We start from the raw sequence: 22,477 nt of genomic DNA, 5'->3' as shown, positions 1-22,477 counted from the left end.
GCTCTTCCCAAACTTTACTTCATTCACTCCACTCTTTCTACAAAACTCCAGTAATGGAATCCATCATTCAGATATATGTGCAAAGCGAAAAGGCTGTATTAATACAGTTGCTGAAAGTCAAGTTGATAGAGCACAGGAAATACATCCTAATAAATGCAACATTAATGTTTGTGTGGGCCTTGGAGTGAGGGGTAGAAGAATTTTCAGTTTAATGGAATATTTTGCCTCTTGCTATGAAAGTGTGGCTTAATAGTCTTGTAATTGGTCATTTACAGAATCCTCCATCTCTGGGTTTCATGCTTTCTTTACTCTGCAGCTGTTGATTCCTTCTCTTGTTCTGGATGGAAGAGAGCAACGAAGCCACTTCAAAGGGCTCAGCCTGCCTTTTTGTGTTATTGTTGAGATGAAGATATTTCCATTTATTAAAGCATACTATTTAAACATTTTTATCATGTTTCAAACTTGACTGTGTCCTGAAGGTATGAGCACAGGCAGACATAATGGGGGATGTTTTCCAGGAGAGAACATACCCTTATCAAAGGAATTATCAGAATTTTCATGTATGGATTGAGAATCAAATTCTGGAGTTAGACCTGAATTTAAATTCATACTCACAACTTATTACCAGTCTCATCTTGATCAAACGGTTACCACACTTCTCATCAATTTCCTTATCTTTGAAAGCAGAATAAGAGAAGTATGCCTGGTGGAGTTACACATAAAGCTCATCTGATAGGATATTCATAAGGATTTTGCACAAAATATACATGGAAATATGTTAGCACCGAGTTTAGCATGCGATTCGTCTTCAATACATTTAAGAGCTATTATTTTATTATTATTATGCTATCATTAAATATCACTATTACTTAAGTGTCATTATTGCTAAAATTGCTGTAAAACTACCGCAATAACCCATGATGAATTCCCCTCTTCTGTTTCCTTTGTTTAAATGGAAAATATATATATAAATCTAGACAGAGAACACTTTAGTGATCCTATTCAGTGGAGTGAGAATTTCCATGGCACTGATTAAAACAAATGCTGAATTGCATGGACTTAAGATAGCAGAGAGGGGCTTCCCTGGTGGCGCAGTGGTTGAGAGTCCGCCTGCCGATGCAGGGGACACGGGTTCGTGCCCCGGTCCGGGAAGATCCCACATGCCGCAGAGCGGCTGGGCCCGTGAGCCATGGCTGCTGAGCCTGCGCCTCCGGAGCCTGTGCTCCGCAACGGGAGAGGCTGCAACAGGGAGAGGCCCGCGTACCGCGAAGAAAAAAAGAAAAAAAAAAAAAAGCAGAGAGGCTAAGAGATTTGAAGTTAGACATCCCCAAGTGTGAATTCTACTGTGACCCTCTTCTAGCTCTAAAACCTTGAGGAAGTTACTTAAACTTTCTGAGCTTACTACTAGTTTCCTCATCTGTATCTTTTTCAGGACTATTTATCAAGCATCTTCCTGTTCTCTATGCTTGGACGTATCAATGAATAAATTAGACAGGAGCCTTTGCCTGCGTGCTCCTTCTTGCATGCTTTCTCCCTCCTTACACTCTCGTGTGGAAACGGATGTTATAAATAAATTCTATGCTTTGTCACAGGTTGATGGGCGCTACGGGATAAGGAAAAGGATGTGAAGCTCACTGAAGAGGCTTGGGTTGGGAGTGCTGGAGGAGTGTACATGTAGGTTCTGTTTTTAAATAGGGTAGTCAGGGTGGGTTTTATAAGTTGACATTTGAGCAAAGACTTGAAGTGAGGGAGTTGTCAGAATGTATGATGGGGAGACCACTCCCTGGGAGCGGTCCCAAAACTCTAAGGCAGAAATATGCTGGGCAGCTTGGAGGAATATCAAGGAGGCCACCCTGGCTGACTTAGTCAGTGGGGAGGAAGAGACAGCAGGAGGGCTGGAGGTCGGATATGTGATGGGATGGATTGGGTAAGTCCTGGGAGGCCATCACATGCATTGTGTCTTTTACTCTAAGTGTAGGCCGCCAGGGGCAGGATTTTAGCCGAGGTGTGGCATGAACTGTCTCTTGTTTGAAAAGCATAACTGTATCTGTGGTCTTGAGGATGTGGGGAGAGAGTGGAGTCAGGGAGAATCTCGGGAGGCGACTACAGGATCCTTGAGGTCTATGTTGGTGGCCTGCACCAGGCTGCTAGTGGCTGGTAATTCTCAGAAGTGGCACATTGGGAAGGTTGTGACAGCATTTCGTGGTAGATTGAATGCAAGAATGGAAAGGAAGAGGGGGTCAAGGGTGAATTCGAGATTTAGGGCCTGGGGAACTGGAAAGGTGTGGTTACTGTCACCTAAGATGGAAAAAGTTTGGGGTAGAGCATGTTTGGGGGGATTAAAGACCAGTTTTGGAGGTATAAGATTTGAGATGTTTTCGTGACGTCCAAGTAGAGACGCTGAGTACACAGTTGGATACACAAGTCTGCAGTTCTGAAGAAAGGTCGAAACTAGAGATACACTTTAATACAATGGAGATATTAAGAATAATTACATGGAAGCGCTATTTTAAAGATAAAATGAAGTAATGCAATTAGCACTCTGTCTTCTCAAAACATTTAATAACTGTTAGCTAAAATAATTACCTGAAATGAAAAAATACGTATAGTTTCTTTTGTTGTTTGCAGTAAAAGTGAATAAAATGTCACAATTATTTTAATAGTATTTGTGACACAGTAGTTTTAGTTAAGACACCATGACTACAAACATTTACAATAAACCTTTCAGTCTCCGGCTTTTCACTCTGATAGGGTACTTGGAACCATATTTTGTAAGGTTTAAGTTAGTTGTCATAGGGTACCTCTTTAATTAGACGTAATTCTGAACTGTCTAGTTCCATGCAGTTTTATACACATATATGTATAATTATTATTTTATGATTTATCAAACTCAGTTGAAAATTTGCATCACTGATATACATTAGAATTTAAGCATTTACCCAGGTACTCAAGGAAAAAAATGTACTTGTCTTGTAATTTCCATAGGGGTACTTACTTTCACATTTTCCCTTCACTTTGCAATTGCAAACATGGCAGGGGAAATATCTTACAAGTCTTTGAGTTCCCCTTAGCTATCTGCAAGTCCTTAAACAGCCTTTGTGGCTTAACCAAAATTCTCTTCCATCTTCATTCCGCTAACAGATATTGGTCTAAGCATGTACTTATACTAAAAAATGCATGACCACGTTGTCTCTACACATCTATAATTTTATGTTAACACTATCATTATGTAAGCTATACTTTAATTGTAATTATAACAGATTTTATGTCAACACACATCCATTTCTAGTGTTCATCTGGTGGTCAAGGGAAGAGCAGCATGTCGTAAATTTTATCAAAATATAACATCTGAAAAATAGAACAGAGGGTAATTGTGTAATTCTGTATTCACTCTAATTAAGTTCAGTGGAGTTGGCATAATAGAATTAAGATGAAAGAAAAAGACATCGAGGTACCATGGCTCCCTCTCCTAACACACCCTTTTCGTATCCGAGAGCAGAGACTCAGCACCTTTCTGTACAGAAATGGAGACAGGAAGAGGCCAGAGGATGAATGACAGGCACGAATGAGGTGGAACTTTGAAGAGCAACATGGAAATAAAATACTTCTTTTGTATTTGGTAGGTGGGGAAAATGTACCAGTGTGTATGCCTACTGGGACCACGTTTTCCAGAACAGTTAAGCCCAGTGTCAACTATGCTGTCCCACCTTCCTCGTAAGTAGGAACATCCTGTTACTTGAATCTTTGCTTCCTGTTTCTTGATAGCTGGTTGAGAAGATTATCACAGGAACTGCATCTTGTTAGCAAACACAGTTTTGAAATGATTGACACTCACTGAAGAGTGGCAACTCCAAGCTTGCTCTCTCTTGATCTTGGACTATTTAAGTCTGGAGTGCAGGAGTGGGTTATGGGGAAAGACCATTGGAATTCTTATGTCTTCAGCATAATGGTTATAGCATAATGGTTAGGAGTGTAGGTGCTGGTTCAAATCTCTGCTTTCCACTTGCTAACCATATGAGCTTGGGCAATTTACCTGATTACCTGAACCTCAATACTCCTGCCTATAAAATGATGTTAATAATATTTCATCCTCATAGACTTGTTTTCAATGTTAAAATGAAGTCACTTACACCAAGCACTTAATACAATGCCTAGAGCATAGTAAAGTCTATTATTATTACTATTACTACTACTAATACTATTATTACTATTACTGTCACGATGCCAGGTGCTATTTTTCCTATGCCTTATTCCATTATCTTCTGCCCTGTCCCCCCATTTCTGTCTTGTTTCTGTACAAGGGTAGGTTTGTCACAGAGCATTTTCTTTCCCTAGTGTCTGACTCTTAGTCATCAAGGTGACTGGTCCACGACCTGGCATTCATTGCTGCTTGTTGAAGCAACCCATTTTGAGAAGGGGAGTTGGATATTGATGCCAAGTTGGGTCAAGGAGAGAGAATTTTCTCTCTTCTGCACTCAGAGAGCTAAGTGAAATATTCAGGCCTCAGAAGGAGAATCAGGCAAAGGGCAACATGCTTAATTTCATACCTTAGTGATTAAGAACAAGTCAGACAGGCTGGTTTTGAACTCATTTCCGTCATGTACTGACAACGGGATCTTAGGTGCTTTTGTAACCCGTCTGAGGCTCAGTCAACATCTGAAAGAGACGAATAACATTATCAGGACCTAGCGTATAGCCTCGTTGTAATAAGTGAGTAAATCCTTTTAAAACGTTCAGCACGTTGTTTGGCATATAAACACTTAATAAAATTTAGCTTCTTTGACTACTACCGCTGCTAATATTATTAAGTAGCTGAGCAGATCCGAGGCCCATTTTTTTCTTAGATTGCACATAATCATTTGGACAACCAGCTCACATTGATCAACCATTGCTTATATATAAACCCCCATGAACCCAAAGGTGCTTTAACTCTCTCCCAGTCAGAGCCTGTTCTGGGGGCAGAAGCAACACCGGCACTACCCCCGTCATCTTTGCCTTTATTGTCACTACACTCGCCTGCCGTACTGAGCACTTACTGTTTGCCAGGCACCAAATTTAGCCCTGCGTATGCACTATATCATGTAGTTCTCACACTCAGGTGGGAGACATTATCATCATCCCCAATTTTCAGATAAAGACGCCGAGGTGTTGGAAAGGTAAGAAACTTGACCCACAGCAAGAGATGGAGCCGGTGTATTCAAACCCTTCTCTCTGACCTCAAGAACCCTTAAATATTAGCATACTACTACATCCTAGTAAGAAAATCTGCTTCCAGCCACTCTGGTGAGAGTAGAAATGATTCTCAGTCCCCACATTCCTCTATTGCCCATGCCACCCTAGCCTCAGGACTAGGTGGGAAAGGAAGTGATCTCTTCAAAGAGCAGCCAAAGGGAACCTACTCCCTTCTGCCTTTTCATAATCAACTAACCAATATTTTATTTCCTTCTTAAGAGTCCCCACGTGTTCCTTTTGGTACTTAGCTTGGCCTTTTAGAATTCTGACATTCTGTACATGACTCATCCACTGTATTTCATGTTACTTTATTGAGGTCAAGTATAGGGTCTTACTCATCCTGAAGTCCGGTTATCCCCTGTCACATCTAACTCTGTTCTTTTCTTCTTGTAGGACATCTGCAGATATTTATTTGAATTTTGTTGAATTGTTCTCATCAACAGTACATTAAAAGTTATACAGAAAGTGCTTTCTTATAAGGAAAACCATCTAAATAGATTTCTAGCTCTTTACTTTTTATAGCACTATTGTAGAGATTATAGATCTCCAGGTAATATTTTTTAGATTGAGTTCTTCATATCATCTTATTTTTACATATCATGATAAATCTGAATTTTCTCTATCAAAACTCTGAGACTTCACTGGCTTGTAACTTAGCTTGTTGATATGTGTTGTTGACTTTTCCATTTACAATGATGTTTGATCCTGGTAAGGATGGGGCTGGGTGGGAAGGTACATCTTAGGGCCATCAATTGGTTTTGTAGAGAACTAACAGAAAGATCTAAAGTCTCATCATATTTCTGCAGAACTCATGAATCATTTTATTATAATTCCATTCATTCAGGGAGTATAAAACCATTTTCAAATTGTTATTCCTAATTTGTTCATCTTCTCTTCCTTAGTCTTAGTGAGAAGAGAGCAGGCTGAATGGAAGACAGTCATTATGACCACTGGGGCCACTAGGGTAGGCATCAGTCCCAGAGTTTTGTTTTCATCTCTCCGCTATTAATAGTGGCTAATGTCTTGAGTGCTTACTTGGTGCAAATTACTTGCCGACCATGGCAAATGGGTTGTGTCATTTCATCCCCTGATAGTCATACAATTAATGTATGTATTATTATGATATCCCATAATGCATACATGGAACAGAGCCTCAGAAGTAGTTATTTGCTCACCAAAATATGGTAGATGTGGAATTTGGACTCAGGTCTGATAGACTCCTAAATCACTCCTAGTGATTTTTACCACTGAATTAAAGTTGTATACCTCTGGAGAGTAGATAGTTTCTAAAATTTCCTCAGCTCTAACATTTTATAATTAAATTTTTGTCTGATGGCAAGCTTAACAGTTAAGATGGGTAGGAAGGAATGCCAGCCTGTTGAATGGAATTTCCCTGAAATAAGCCTGTTTTATGACACCAGTTCACTGATTCATTCACTCAGCATGTATTGAATGTTTGCTCTGTGCAAAGGCATTTTAGGCATCACAGTGGAGTGAGCGCCCCTTCCATAGACTCTCCTGCAGCACTCAGAGAAGTCTTGGACTGGTTTGCTTGTTATGGAATGGGGCTTGGTGATAGAAGCCTGGTTTGTCCTCCACTGATAAAACTAAGACATACTCATATGAGTTTAGAGGCATCTTGAAGCCGTGGGATAGTAACACACATGAATCTTACCATTTTTGCCTGGGATTAATGATATAAAGGCTTTGGATTTGGGTATGGAAAATGGGTGCAATTATGGGCGTGTTGGTTCTACATATATATGGACATCACGTGTCATCAGCCTGCAGCTACCTGCCATTCCTCACTACTCCTTCTTTTCACAAACCAAACAAGTACCTTCTTATCTCTCCTGTGGATAAGCTCTTGACAGTGGCACTAGGGCCTCCCTCAATAAGTACATCATTGGCTAAACCAGTGGTTTCTCAGATATGCTCATTGAACAACCCTTAAGGTGGATTGACATTCCACTGCCTAGAATAGAATATGGTGTTCTTTAGAAATCGGGGGGAAAAAATAGGCCACCAGATGTACTTTCTTTAATTTAAATTGTTTTTATATATATATATATATATATATATATATATATATATGAACAATTGTTATATATGTGTATGTATACGTGTTCATATATATGAATGATTTAAAATTGAAGAGATAGATATATACACACACACATATGTATATTTAAATTTTGGCTTCTGTTAGCAAGTAGTAAATTAAATTATTAGCAGATCCATACTGCAGGGAAATAACCAATCAGATTTCATTCAATAGCTTGCTTTTTTGTAGATTTATGGTTGTGATTTTATATCTGCAGGTATGTTTGCTGAAGAAAATATTTCTGCCACTTTACACAAAATTAAATTCATTTAATACCAATGCGACATGTCTCAAATGTCTTAATACAGTTTTAATCTTTAATCGCATCAGAAGTATGAAATTAGAAACATACCCCAAAATCATTTGAAGATATAATTACTTTCATTTCCCTTATACTTTTGAGACTTTTGAAAAATAAGTATTTAGTTGTACTTATCTGTTTCTGTCTCTCTAAGGATAGCAAACACTGAAACACAATTCTTTTTAAAAGTCAATATTAAAAATATATTGTCCAAGATGATCAAAACTAAGGAAGTGGCAAAGAAATTCAAAAATTTAAACTTTCAAAGGATGCTTTTTTTGTGAATGTGTAGTACTTGTTCTTCTGAAGGAATTAATCTTTTTAAAAATTTAATTAACTTATTTTTTATTGAAGTATACTTGGTTTACAGCGTTGTGTTAATTACTGCTGTACAGCAAAGTGACTCTGTTATACATATGTGTATACATTCTTTTTCATATTCTTTTCCATTATGGTTTATCACAGGATATTGAATATAGCTCCCTGTGCTATAGTAGGACCTTGTTGTTTAGCCAATCTATATATACCAGTTTGCATCTGCTAATCCCAAACTCCCAGTTCATCCCTCTCCCACCTGCTTCCCCCTTGTCAGCCACCAGTCTATTCTCTATGTCTCTGATTCTGTTTCATAGATAGGTTCATTTGTGTCATATTTTAGATTCCACATATAAGTGGTATCATGGTATTTGTCTTTCTCTTTCTGACATACTTTGCTTAGTATGATAATCTCTAGTTACATCCATGTTGCTGCTGCAAATGGCATTATTTCATTCTTTTTTTTATGGCTGAGTAGTATTTCATTGTATATGTGTACCCCATCGTCTTTATCCATTCATCTGTTGATGGACATTTAGGTTGTTTCCATGTCTTGGCTATTGTGAATATTGCTGCTGTGAAGATCAGGGTGAATGTGTCTTTTTGAATTCTAGTTTGGTCTGGATATACGCCCAGGAGTGGGATTGCTGGATCATATGGTAGGTCTATTTTTAGTTTTCTGAGGAACCTCCATACTGTTTTCCACAGTGGCGGCACCAACTTACATTCCCACCAACAGTGTTGTAGGAGGGTTCCCTTTTCTCCACACCCTCTCCAGCATATGTTATTTGTAGACTTTTTTTATTTTTTTTATTTTGCGGCATGCGGGCCTCTCACTGTTGCGGCCTCTCCCGTTGTGGAGCACAGGCTCCGGCCGCGCAGGCTCCGGACGCGCAGGCTCAGCGGCCATGGCTCACGGGCCCAGCCGCTCTGCGGCATGTGGGATCTTCCGAGACCGGGGCACGAACCCGTGTCCCCTGCATCGGCAGGCGGACTCTCAACCACTGCTCCACCAGGGAAGCCCTGTAGACTTTTTAATGATGGCCATTCTGACTGGTGTGAGGTGGTACCTCATGGTAGTTTTGATTTGCATTTCTTTAATAATTGGCAGTGTTGAGCATCTTTTCATGTGCCTATTGGCCATCTGTATTTCTTCTTTGGAGAAATGTCTCTTTAAGTCTTCTCCCTATTTTTTTGATTGGGTTGTTTGCTTTTATTGTCATCAAGTTGTATGAGCTGTTTGTATATTTTGGAAATTAAGCCCTTGCTGGTCGCATCATTTGCAAATATCTTCTCCCATTCTGTAGGTTGTCTTTTCATTTTGTTTATGGTTTCCTTTGCTGTGCAAAAGCTTGTAAGTTTGATTCGGTCCCCTTTGTTTATTTTCATTTTTATTTCTATTGTCTTGGGAGTCTGACCTAAGAAAACATTGGTATGATTTGTGTCAGAGAATATTTTGCCTGTGTTCTCTTCTAGAAGTTTTATGGTGTCATGTCTTATGTTTAAGTCTTTAAGACATTTTGAGTTTATTTTCGTGTATGGTGAAAGGATGTGTTGTAACTTCACTGGTTTATATAAGCCTTTCCAACTTTACCAACACCACTCGCGGAAGAGACTGTCTCTTTCCCATTATATATTCTTGCCTCCTTTGTCAAAGATTAATTGTCAAAGATTAACTGAGGTGTGTGGGTTTATTTCTGGGCTCTGTATTCTGTTCCATTGATCCATATGTCTGTTTTTGTGCCAATACCACGCTGTTTTGATTACTGTGACTTTGGAGTACTGTCTGAGTCTGGGGTGGCTATGCCTCCAACGTTGTTCTTTTTCTTCAGGATTGCTTTGGCAATTCTGGGTCTTTTATGGTTCTGTATGAATTTTAGGATTATTTATTCTAATTGCGTGAAAAATGTCATGGATAATTTGATAGGGATCACTTTAAATCTGTAGATTGCTTTGGGTAGTATGAGCATTTTAACAATATTAATTCCTCCAACCCAAGAACATGAGATGTCTTTCCATTTCTTTGAATCATCTTCACTTTCCTTTATTAATGTCTTACAGTTCTCAGTGTATAAGTCTTTTGCCTTCTTGGTGAGGTTTATTCCTAAGTATTTTATTTTTGGGGTTGTGATTTTAAAAGGCATTGTTTTTTTACATTCCCTTTCTGATATTTCATTGTTGGTATAAAGAAATGCAACCAATTTTTGTATTCTGCTACCTTGCTGAATTCGTTTATCAGTTGTAGTAGTTTTCATGTAGAGTCTTTAGGGTTTTCTATATATAGTATCATATCATCTGCATCTAATGACAATTTTACCTCTTCCTGAAGGAATTAATCTTGAAGTTCTACTAAGACTTTTGGGATACCTGTTTTAATGAGCCACTACTTCCTGCCTGAGATTGCACTATGCACCAGAGATTCTAGAATTAGCATAATAAAACTAATAATGCAAACAACAGCAACAAATCTTCACAAACCTTCCTTGCAAGGAAGTAAAGTCCACTGGAAACACAGACAAGTGAAACACACATTCAAAATGGCAGTGATTCTCAAACATTTATATGCTGAAAAATCATGACAAGCATGATAACCAGGGCAATTACTAGACCCCTTCTCCAGCTGGTCAGGTGTAAGGTCCTGTAACTGTATTTTTGGTGACTGCCTCCAGGAGAGTGTGAGCCAGATGTTCTCAGTTGTCGTCAACCTTTAGTGTGCATCAGATATGCCTGAGAATATTGTTAAAACACAGATTGCTGGGCTCCAGTGCCAGAGTTCTAACCAGTTCCCAGGTGTGGCTGATATTGCTGGCCCAGGGACCACATTTTTTTTTTTGAATATTCATTTATTTTTAATGACTTATTGGAACAAATACCTATAGATATCATTATATATATGATATATAAATTAATTATGCAATATATCATGTATTAATTATTAAAACATACTCTGGTAAGTATTATATATTCAATATGAAACAGGAGGAAAGGGGGCAGGGCACAACCTTTAAAAGAATTACATAGCCCGAGGACACAACATAAACTGATTAGAACAAAATAGGTCCAAGATGGCGGACGAGTCTACTTCCACTAGACCTTGAGCCTCAGTATACACTCATTGTAACACATCAGCAAGCTAAGCGACACACCCACAGGTGCCACGACAGTTCCAAGGATGACCATAAAGGTCAAAAAGTGGGCGGTGGCTCAATTCCTAGAAATCTCCACCCCTTCCCCAAAATAGCTGGAATACTCCTCCCACTCATCAGCGTATGAAATTACTCACCCCTATAAAACTAACAACCCCATACCCTGGTGCTGCCCTCGCCTTCTTTTTTTTTTTTTTTTTTTTTTATAGGTATACCTGGATTTAATTCTCACTTCTACCGCTTGGTAGCTGGATACCCTTAGGCAAGTTTCATACCTCCCTGAAATTTACTTAATTCAGTCTGTAAAATGGCATAATAACTTATTATAGCATCCTTTTAGGAATTTCAAATCAGTTCTTGAAATAAAAGTACACAATATATAGACAAGTATGGATTCCTCAATAGATGTTTGACCTTTCATTTCTCCAGTATCCCACCCACATCAAATAAAGAAAAATACTTTTTAAAATTCACGAATATTTCATTGTTGTAAAGTTAAAACCATAAAAATAATCAAATGGCCTACTATCATACCGTTAGAAGAAAAAAAAAAAAAGGTGTTCATGAGAGTTCCATATTAGAATACAAGTTTTCCTTAGGCACCTGTTTATGTATGCTATTCTGCTCTTTACAATAAATAATTAAATTTAAAAGACTTAATTCCTCACTTTTAAGACCTTATTAGTTTACAAATTACATATTGACCTATGCTAAATTTTATACCGACCCATGCTAATGAATTCAGTACAGAAAACAAAAAACACTGCACTCAAGCAAACTACATATATATATATATATATATATATATATATATATATAACTTATATGAGAATTGCTACTCCAGCTTTCTTTTGGTTTCCATTTGCATGAAATACCTTTTTCCATCCCCTTACTTTCAGTCTGTATGTGTCTCTAGGTCTGAAGTGGGTCTCTTGTAGACAGCAAATATATGGGTCTTGTTTTTGTATCCATTCAGCCAACCTGTGTCTTTTGGTGGGAGCATTTAGTCCATTTACATTTAAGGTAATTATCGATATGTGTGTTCCCTTTCCCATTTTCTTAATTGTTTGGGGTTTGTTATTGTAGGTCTTTTCCTTCTTTTGTGTTTCTTGCCTAGCGAAGTTCCTTTAGCAGTTGTTGTAGAGCTGGTTTGGTGGTGCTGAACTCTCTCAGCTTTTGCTTGTCTGTAAAGGTTTTAATTTCTCCATCAAATCTGAATGAGATCCTTGCTGGGTAGAGTAATCTTGGTTGCCGGTTTTTCTCCTTCAACACTTTCATTATGTCCTGCCACTCCCTTCTGGCTTGCAGAGTTTCTGCTGAAAGATCAGCTGTTAACCTTATGGGGATTCCCTTGTGTGTTATTTGTTGTTTTTCCCTTGCTGCTTTTAATATGCTTTCTTTGTATTTAATTTTTGACAGTTTGATTAATATGTGTCTTGGCGTATTTCTCCTTGGATTTATCCTGTATGGGACTCTCTGTGCTTCCTGGACTTGATTAACTATTTCCTTTCCCATATTAGGGAAGTTTTCAACTATAATCTCTTCAAATATTTTCTCAGTCCCTTTCTTTTTCTCTTCTTCTTCTGGAACCCCTATAATTCGAATGTTGGTGCGTTTAATGTTGTCCCAGAGGTCTCTGAGACTGTCCTCAGTTCTTTTCATTCTTTTTTCTTTATTCTGCTCTGCAGTAGTTATTTCCACTATTTTATCTTCCAGGTCACTTATCCGTTCTTCTGCCTCAGTTATTCTGCTATTGATCCCATCTAGAGTACTTTTAATTTCATTTATTGTGTTGTTCATTGTTGCTTGTTTCATCTTTAGTTCTTCTAGGTCCTTGTTAACTGATTCTTGCATTTTGTCCATTCTATTGTCCATTCTATCTCCAAGATTTCGGATCAACCTTACTATCATTATTCTGAATTCTTTTTCAGGTAGACTGCCTATTTCCTCTTCATTTGTTAGGTCTGGTGGGTTTTTATCTTGCTCCTTCATCTGCGGTGTGTTTTTCTGTCTTTTCATTTTGCTTATCTTACTGTGTTTGGGGTCTCCTTTTTTGCAGGCTGAAGGTTCGTAGTTCCTGTTGTTTTTTGTGTCTGTCCCCAGTGGCTAAGGTTGGTTCAGTGGGTTGTGTAGGCTTCCTGGTGGAGGGTACTAGTGCCTGTGTTCTGGTGGATGAGGCTGGATCTTGTCTTTCTGGTGGGCAGGTCCACGTCTGGTGGTGTGTTTTGGGGTGTCTGTAGACTTATTATGATTTTGGGCAGCCTCTCTGCTAATGGGTGGGGTTGTGTTCCTGTCTTGCTAGTTGTTTGGCATAGGATGTCCAGCACTGTAGCTTGCTGGTCGTTGAGTGAAGCTGGGTGCTGGCATTGAGATGGAGATCTCTGGGAGATTTTTGCTGTTTGATATTATGTGCAGCTGGGAGGCCTCTTGTGGACCAGTGTCCTGAAGTTGGCTCTCCCACCTCAGAGGCACAGCACTGACTCCTGGCTGCAGCACCAAGAGCCTTTCATCCACAGGGCTCCTTAATTTGGGATGATTCCTTGTCTATTCAGGTATTCCACAGATGCAGGGTATATCAAGTTGATTGTGGAGCTTTAATCCGCTGCTTCTGAGGCTGCTGGGAGAGATTTCCCTTTCTCTTCTTTGTTCTCACAGTTCCCAGGGGCTCAGCTTTGGATTTGGCCCCGCCTGTGCGTGTAGGTCGCCGGAGGGCGTCTGTCAGGGACCACATTTTGAGAACCACCTTTCAAAACTCTGCAGTATGCGGTTGTGTGTGTTGTGAATGCAGTATGTGGTTGTGTGTGTTGTGAATGAGACGGGCCCAGAGAACCAAAGGAGGGCAAAGGGACTCTGCCCTAAATTAGCCAAAGGTAACAATAGCAGCTAGAATTGATTGACCCAGGAAAAAATTATAAGAACTTTGCCTGCATTTGCTCATTTAATCCTTTCAGTAAGGTACATAGGTGCTACTTAGTGTTCCTCTTTTACAGGGGTGTCCAGAGAAGGTAACTACTTTGCCCACGTCCTAAACTGGTAAGTAACAGATTAAGAATTCAAGTCTAGGAAGTCTGATTCCAGAGCCCACACCTCTACCCTTTCTGCATGTAGAGAGGAGTAAAGGGTTGTCAGTGAAGCCTTCCTGGGGGCCCTGGCCTCTGAGTGTAGATAGAAGGATGAGTGGACATAAAGATCATTATTTGTGTGTGGTGGGGGTAGGGGAGGAAGTATGAGGGCTTCCAGAAGAGCCCGCCCTCCCCATACATCTGCTATAAGCAAGTCTGATGATCAGGAGTCCGGAACATGAGTATGACTATGGGATACTGAGAAGGGTTCTAGAACCCTGAGGTTAGAGTTCTGGATCAGTTAGTAGGTAACAGAAAGTGAATGAGTGATTTACCTTACTTTCCACGGGTAGCAGGAAGTTTGGAGATAGTCCCTCTAGCGTTAGTCCAGCTGCTGAAGGGCATCACCAGGGGACTGGGTTGCTTCGCTCTTCCACCTTCCACATCTCTAGCACGTCCACATAGCTTCAAAGTGACCCCAGAATCTCCAATAGTGTTCCAACAATTGGGGCAGGAAGAAAGAAAAGGAAAAAAAAAAGAAATTAAGTAAGAAAAAAAAGGCAGTGTCTAACTCAGAGAGCAAATTTTTTACCACAGATGGTCAGCAGACTTGCACTTAGATCTCATCAGCTCGGATTTTAAACTGGCCACCTTAGCCTTAAGGATAATGGGGTCTCCTAAACCAGGGCTCTGATAGTAAGGAATAAGGAGAGAGTGGTACTGATTAGCAGTGCCTGCTGTCCCAAACAAATATTATCCCCAAACTATTTTTTTTATCCTATATTTTACTTTAAAGAATGGAGGGGAAGCATTATGTATCTGTAAATAGCCTTTTAGAAAGGGTACAATTATATAGTTATACAACCCCCTGGAGGGCTCCTTTCTTCTAAAATCTCTTTAAAAACTGTTCAAGGTTAAGGACATTTTTATCTTAATTTAGTCACTTGCAGTAGATTATCTTGGAATGACATCCTCTCTCTGCAGATGTTCTGTCAGGCTTTAGAAGATTCTAGAAGTGGACAGAGAAGTGTTATGGTACATGTATTTGCAATATGCACGTCTTTGAAATGAAATCCATTTAGGGACCAAAAGGCATTTCATGTCTTTGCTATACATTTTCACATATTTGCCTTTCCAGAATTCCTTTGAGCAAATCTGTTAGATGTAACCCATCCGTTTCTCCCATCTGAATTCTTTATTACTAAACATTCTTCAGTATGCTCTCACTCCCCTCTGTCAAAGGCGTTTCTCTGGGTCCTCACCCTTCTCATCTCATATGTGAATGCGTATCTTAAACTGAAGCAACAGTCTGCTATGACTTCTCCATAACTTGAAGAACCCGTCTTTGTGGGAAGAAAAGTAGACTTACTAACTTAAAAGGTAAAATGCGTGCAATGTTTCTGAGAATTAAAAACTAAGGTAAAAACATAAGCAAGGGAAAAAACTTACAGTGTATCCTTTTCAAAGACTTTATTTTACAGAGAAGGCAACTGAGGTTTAAAGAAAAAATGCGTTAGTTAAACACTAAATAATATACCTTAAACCTCAGTGGAGCAACACATGGACAGTTCATTTCTCACTCACTCAGGAGTGTAGTATGGACTTTGGTGGTCTGAGGGTCAGTTTTCTGCTCAGTTATTCAGGGACCCACCACCTTCATCAAGTGGCTCTACGTTTGTCCTAAAAAGGAAAGGAGAGAGGAACCTGCAGGCTACAATTATCAACTCATTATCCTTCAGACATAAACTCTTCAGGTCACCTCTGGTCACATTCTTTGGGATAGAACCATACCCAGATGCAAGCAGAGATGGAGAATGTTGTTCCTATCTTGGTCCTAGTGATGCCTCTACAGGCTGGAGGAGCTAATTAAAGTGTAGTCAACAGCTCGTTGTTTCTGCCACAATGAGTGATTAGCCTAAGGCTGTGGATTAATTATGTGTGTGTGTCACATATACATATAATACACACAAACATATATATGTGTGTGTATATATACATTCTTTAGCATGAGTTGTCACATGGGGCTTCTGCTGTATCAAAAGAGTACAAACTGCCTCTTGTTGCTTTTTCTTAATTGAAGTTGACTACTACTATCTATTTCCCTTCATTTTGCTACTTCCCCTCCCACCTTTCAATATTATATGAAAATTCTGAAAGAAATAATTTCAAAGTTTCCAGTGCTTTTAAAGGTAATAGAATACTCAGACCTTAACAATTTTCCTGTGTGAAACTTTTGCCAGACTAAAATAGTTAACTTATGAAAAGTAAATTTAGATTGATACAAAAGAGAAAATAAGCTGATTTTTTTTTTTTTTACACAAATACCCTGAGCCAGGGTGGAAAATAAATGGAAAACTGGAGGAATTTAGATCCTTTTGTTGTAAATTTAAATATTTTTAATTGTAAAAATAATACAGACTCATTGTAGAAACTCCAAAATTGAAAGGATTTAAAGAAAAAAGGAAAAATAACTCAAAATCCCATTTCTGATAAATCATCTCTGTAACATTTTTGAGGGTATCTTTGGAAACTTTTTTGTGACGGGGTGCATATAAATACAATGCAAGTATAAAATACCTTTAATTATTATATCAAACTACAAAACAGTTCTATAACATTTTTATTTAGTAATATAAGTATGATTACTCATCACCTAATAAAAATCTACAGCAGCATTTTTAATGGTTGAACAGCATTCTGTTATTTATTTAACCAGTCCCTACTGTTCAACATTTAGATTATTCCTGTTTTGCTTTGCTAAACAATGAGACAAGCATCCTTGTTCATATGTCTTTGAGCATTTGTTTATTTCCTTAGAATGGACTTCTAGAACTTGAATGGCTGGTTGTCAGTTCTGGTACATACTGACATATTGTCTTCCAGAAAGGTTACCGTGCTTTTTATTTCTACCAAGAATTTAACATCCAGTGTGGTTTCTTACACACACTCATCAGTACCAGTATTATCAATATCAATACCAGTATTATCAAGTTTTTTAAAACTTTGTCATTCTAGTCAGTAAAATATGACACCTGAATTATTTTATTTGTATTTCTTTGATTAATAATAGCAAGGTTGAACATATTTTCATATCTTTATTGGCTGTTAATACTTTTTAGTTTGTGACTTTATGACATCCATTTTTCATCGATGTATAACAACCTTTTATATATCAATGTGTTTATTTTGTTGTTTGTTGTAAATGCAATTTTTTTCTCTTCATTTATTAATTTTTATTTTGTGTGTGTTGAACTTCTTTAATACTGTCAAGTCTATTCAAAAACCCTTTAATGAACACAACAAATGTGGAAAATCAGTCATTCTCCTGCATTTTGTAATCAATGTATTTCCTTTTGGGCAGTATGGAAACGTAAGTTCTTATTTCATCTTATGGTTGGAAAGAATCTATTCCCTCGGAAAGGGAGTATAGTCTCCATGATGCAGTAATGGGAGATTTTATAGGGTAGGCAGGGTCTACAGAAGAAAAAACCCTAAATCACACTCCATTGGTGGTTGCCTTATTTATAAAAATGGCATCTGAGGTTGTGTGACTGCCATCAGGTAAGCAAAATTACTTTTTAGTATGAAGTACTCCTATCAGCAAGAACAGCCTAGGATAGGCTAGCAGTAAGAAGTGAGGGGTTATGGGATTGGGGCATAGCCTCTGTTTCCTCCAATGCAGCTGGAAATTTAAACTCTGGGGCTCCTGCTTGATCCAATCAGCCCAGCTAGTATGTGTTGCCAGATAGGGTGAATAGACTCAGAAGTACAAGAGCTCATCCTTGGTCCCCTCTGGAAATGAGCAGAGAATACTGTGTCAAGCAGAGGTGATCAGTCCATGGTCTGGAGACTTGGATCTCCCCACATAGTCCTTAAAGTCAGGGTGAGACAAAATGCCAATACAAATTATATTGATGACAGTATCAATGAGGTGACATTGAGTCCTTTGACCCAACGTGTGTCTGCAGTGTGCCATCCATTAGTAAATGGGCAAAGCCATTTGACAGATCTATCTGATACAGTGAATGAATCTGACACTGACATTTTGAAAAACTGAAACTGTATCCATTTGTCAAGAACAGTGGCCATTTGTTCTGCTTTATTCCCCCTGGTAGAACTAGGTAACATTGCAGGCAGTAAGACGTTCCGGCATTTCACCCTGGAGTAGCCCCAAAACTGAAGAAGCTGTCTTATCAGTAGTTAGCTCCTTGTCACCAAGAATATTAAAGTAGATTTGTATGATTAGCAAATTAAAGAGACTATAGTGCCTACCACTACTGTATTCACTAAGGCACCCAAGTTATTCTAAAGAAATCCTAATAATACATTAGGACCGTTTTGAATATTTTTATTTGATTATCCATAATCTTCTAGTTATAACATCCATCACCATTTTGACCACTGAAACTTGGCCTTCTTTTCTTACAGCCTAGCCCTGTGGTCTTGGGCTAATCACTAACCTGCTTAGATACAATTTTCTTCTCTATGAAATAGAAGCAATATTATATGCTATGAAGGACTGCAGGAAGATGAGCTGTAATGTTTATCAAGTGCCTGGTAAGTAGCCTGGCCCATAATAAATACTTGGCTAATTGTAGATGTTAGTTTCATTTTTAGTTTTATTTCCAAACATTGCTCTTTACTTTTGGAACTCTAAAATTTGTTTTGAGAGTGGAGGACTTGTTGTTTGGATTCCTCCAACACTCTCTGTATATTCTGTACTTCTATCCCTAGATCATTTATATTAATGGAATAAATGATCTTTGGTCTGGTGATTCCAAGGTGACGAGGAGCTAAGTGGAGGTTCAGTATACACCTGGAAGTATGGATTTTCATGCCCAGTGCAAATGTGGGAAAGGCATTATTCCCACATTATAAAGGGGGTAAAGACCTCCAACTTGAGGAGACTCTGGGTTGAGAGATGAGAGATTTACAGGTACTGTGTTTATCGTACAGGGTACCACAGGGGCTTTTATGTTCTGTAGCAAGAATTTGCACCTTATACCCTTGTAGTTAGAAGTAAAGCATACCACATAACTAATATCTAGTAAGCATTAGAGTGAGAATAAATACCATTTATTTAACGTTTCCTTTGTGTTAAGCATTTTACAGTTACAACATATGGATGGATACTATATTGTAATGGTTAAGAGTGTAGTTTTTTGAGCTAGATAATCCTGGATTGGAGTCTCTTGTTTATTACCTCTTTTTTTTTTCTGTTTTATTGAGGTATAATTGACAAAATTGTAAGATAGTCAAAGAGTATATCATGATGATTTAATATACATATGCGTTGTAAAAGGATCCTTCCCATCACGTTAATTAATACATCTAACAGCTCATGACACCTTTTTCCTTTTTTCTTTTTTTGGTGAGAACACTTAAGTTCTATTCTCTCAGAAAATGTTAGTTATACAATACAGTATTATTGACTGTAGTAACTGTGTTATACAGTAGATCCTCAGACCTTATTCATCCTGCAGCTGAAAGTTTGTACCCTTTTACCAGTCTTCCCCTCTTTTCCCCACCCACACCCCAGCCCCTGGCAACCAGTTTTCTACTCTGTTTCTATGAGTGTGGCTTTTTTCTTTTTAGATTCCATATATAAATGATATTATTCGTATTTATCCTGTCTGGCTTATTTCATCAGCATAATGCACTCCTGTTTCATCTATATTGTCACAAATGAAAGGATCTCCTTCATTTTTTTAAGGCTGAATAATATTCCATTACCTCTTTTTTTTTTTTTTTTTCCCATTACCTCTTAAATGAGTGACTTTTGGTACATTGTTTACACTTTCTAAGCCTCAGGGTTTCTTTTCTTCTGTAAAAAAAAATATATATACTAACAAGTTATTTTCTGATATGTGGAATGTTTGTTGAATCAACAAATAATTAGCTGAGATCATAAATGTGACACTTAGCACTGTATTAACATTTATTAATACTCTCCCTGTTAATTTCTACAATAAATTGTATAATAAGTAACAATAATAATAGTACTAGTAGTAGTTTTAGAAAATGCATAGGATGTGCCAGGCATCATATACTGTACTACCCTCCTTCATGTGTACCACAAGTTACATGTGGATATCATCTTCCACATTGTTTCCTTTAAAGAAAATTGAAGCTCAGCAAGATTGAGTAGCTTGCTCCAGATGTGAACTCAGGTCTGAATCACTCCACATATAGGTTCTTAATGACTCCATGTCTTTAATTCCACATCTGCATTTGTGTGTTGTTGTTGTTTTTAACTTTCCAAGCATCTGATCTGAAATTCCTTTCTCTGGGGAATTTTCCACTTTGTGGGTCTTGGTGAGAAACAGAGCCTTCCTCTCGTTATACAAGCTGAACATGTCAGATACACTGTTCACTCACATGCTCAGTCTCCCTTACAGATGGAAAACAGTCGGGCAACCTCGGGTTGGCCAACTGCACCCCTCTCTTGGATTTTGAATTACAAATAAATGATGTAAAGAAGCAAGGCCAGCAGTTCTGGGTCAACCTCCTGTTTCCTGTTCCTGCTTGGTAGCAAGGCCAGCTAGGACTTACAACATCACTTTGGCCTGATCCTATAATTGCAATAGCATAGGCTTGGCTTTCGGTTGTTTAGTCTGCTTCTAGTTACTGAGACCTAACCATAAACTTCCAAAAGTTTCCTTTTCTGCTCAAATTAGCCATATTCGGTTCCTGATGATTACAAATAAGACCTTTCCTGATATACAATGGTGACCTACTTATCCAGGCAGATGTAACATCGTCCTGGCAGGAACAGAGGGCAGGCAAGTTCCTTGTACAGCTGAACAAGAAGAAAAAGACCTAAGAAGGAAGAATTGAAGCCAGTTCTGCTTGTGTTATAATTCTACCAGCAGCTGACTCTGTTTCACAGAGCACATGCTAAGGACCAGACGAGCAAAGTAGACCCAGGCCTTCCAACCCAGAGACCAGCTGAGCTGTACCGTGGACAATCTAGGATGTGAAAGACTTCACTCAGTGTCTTTGTCACTTGACACATTGTTCCTCTCTTTGGGAAGTAGCTTCTTTGTGTGAAAAAAATATGCTAAGCCAACACTTAAGTGGACAGAGGTGAAAGATGCCAAAATTAGCTACAGAAAAAAAGGCGTAAAGACTTGTATTTTCTGTTATTTGAAGGTGTTAAGACCCCACATAGAATATGAGTCCTTTAAAGGAAAGTTGTGAATGGCCCAGGGAATGTTGAATTTCCATGTGGCAATATGTTCTTGATCGGTCATGATGATGATGATGGTAGCATCAATAGCATTTATCAGTGTTTCCTGGGTGAGAGGCACTTTATCCTAATGACCTTTTATCCCCATGACGACCCTGTGAAGTAGGAAATACTGTTTCAGCATCTTCAGGGTTTTTCTTTTTTCTTTTTTTTTTTATCAGGAATTTACCCTAGATCACAGTTGGGTGGTAGAACGACCAGAACTGGACACTAGCCTTTCCTGAATTCCCAGGGTGTGATCTTAGCAGTTGTATTGCCTGATGCAGAGCCATGTAAATGTTGCCAAAGCAATGAAACGTGTACCTGTTTCTAACAGATTCTAACTCAGAAGCTCTGGGGTTAAGTGCAGAGCAGTTGAGTGTGATTGTCTTTACAGACAGTAGATAACTTAAGAGAAGTTGTTTAAAAGTATATTTACATATTGCACTACACTGTCATATCTGTGATCGGTTAGCTGTTGAGTCACTAACACAAATCCGAATCCCATCTCTAATCTCATTCATCTCTTGTATGATATTTGACCTAATTGAGGCAGTTTTTTTTTTTGTTCTTTCCCACAAACACACATCGAACATCCAAAACATGCTTACCATTTGTGAGCATATTCTCTTAGTTATTTAGGAGTTGAGTAAGAGTGAGAGAGAAGGGCTTCCCTGGTGGCGCAGTGGTTGAGTGTTCTGCCGGCCGATGCAGGGGACGGGGGTTCGTGCCCCGGTCCTGGAAGATCCCACATGCCGTGGAGCGGCTGGGCCCGTGAGCCATGGCCGCTGAGCCTGCGTGTCTGGAGCCTGTGCTCTGCAACGGGAGAGGCCACAACAGTGAGAGGCCCGCGTACAGCAAAAAAAAAAAAAAGACAAAAAAAAAAAGAGTGAGAGAGAAAAACACACATAAATATGAAATACGGTCATCATTTTTTAAATATCCTTTATGTTGTTAATCCCTCTTAGCATTTACTGCCATTCACTCATTTGTATTATTTGCGGTATAGCAGTTTATTCACACAGCATTTTTACATATGGCTTATCATTTGTATTCTATTTTAATAACACTAATAATTATAGACTATTG

General features: G+C 38.6%; 2 protein-coding genes across 5 annotated transcripts in view; both read left to right on the top strand.

Moving 5' to 3' along the window:
* LOC125963841 (UDP-N-acetylglucosamine--peptide N-acetylglucosaminyltransferase 110 kDa subunit-like) overlaps window positions 1-22,477 on the top strand; it is a 673,346-nt gene that overhangs the window by 401,145 nt on the left and 249,724 nt on the right. The gene's annotated exons all lie outside the window — the stretch shown is intronic.
* LOC125963856 (metabotropic glutamate receptor 7-like) overlaps window positions 1-22,477 on the top strand; it is a 205,624-nt gene that overhangs the window by 8,593 nt on the left and 174,554 nt on the right. Inside the window, exons 2-4 of one of the 4 annotated variants that reach the window (XR_007476275.1) lie at window positions 1,593-1,674; window positions 3,624-3,714; window positions 14,089-14,131. Coding sequence is in view for 1 of the 4 variants with exons in the window: in XM_049707435.1 (XP_049563392.1) it covers window positions 1,593-1,628 (36 nt within the window). In the remaining 3 variants the exon portion in view is untranslated. Of the gene's footprint in view, window positions 1-1,592; window positions 1,675-3,499; window positions 3,715-14,088; window positions 15,529-22,477 lie in introns of those variants that run through there. The other 3 variants (XR_007476274.1, XR_007476276.1, XM_049707435.1) reach the window with 3 other exon arrangements.

This window comes from Orcinus orca, chromosome 3 (assembly GCF_937001465.1).
Source record: "Orcinus orca chromosome 3, mOrcOrc1.1, whole genome shotgun sequence".
In the NCBI taxonomy this organism is placed as follows: domain Eukaryota; kingdom Metazoa; phylum Chordata; class Mammalia; order Artiodactyla; family Delphinidae; genus Orcinus; species Orcinus orca.
Note: the sequence above shows the minus strand (reverse complement) of the source record. Positions and strands in the feature narration are given on the sequence as shown.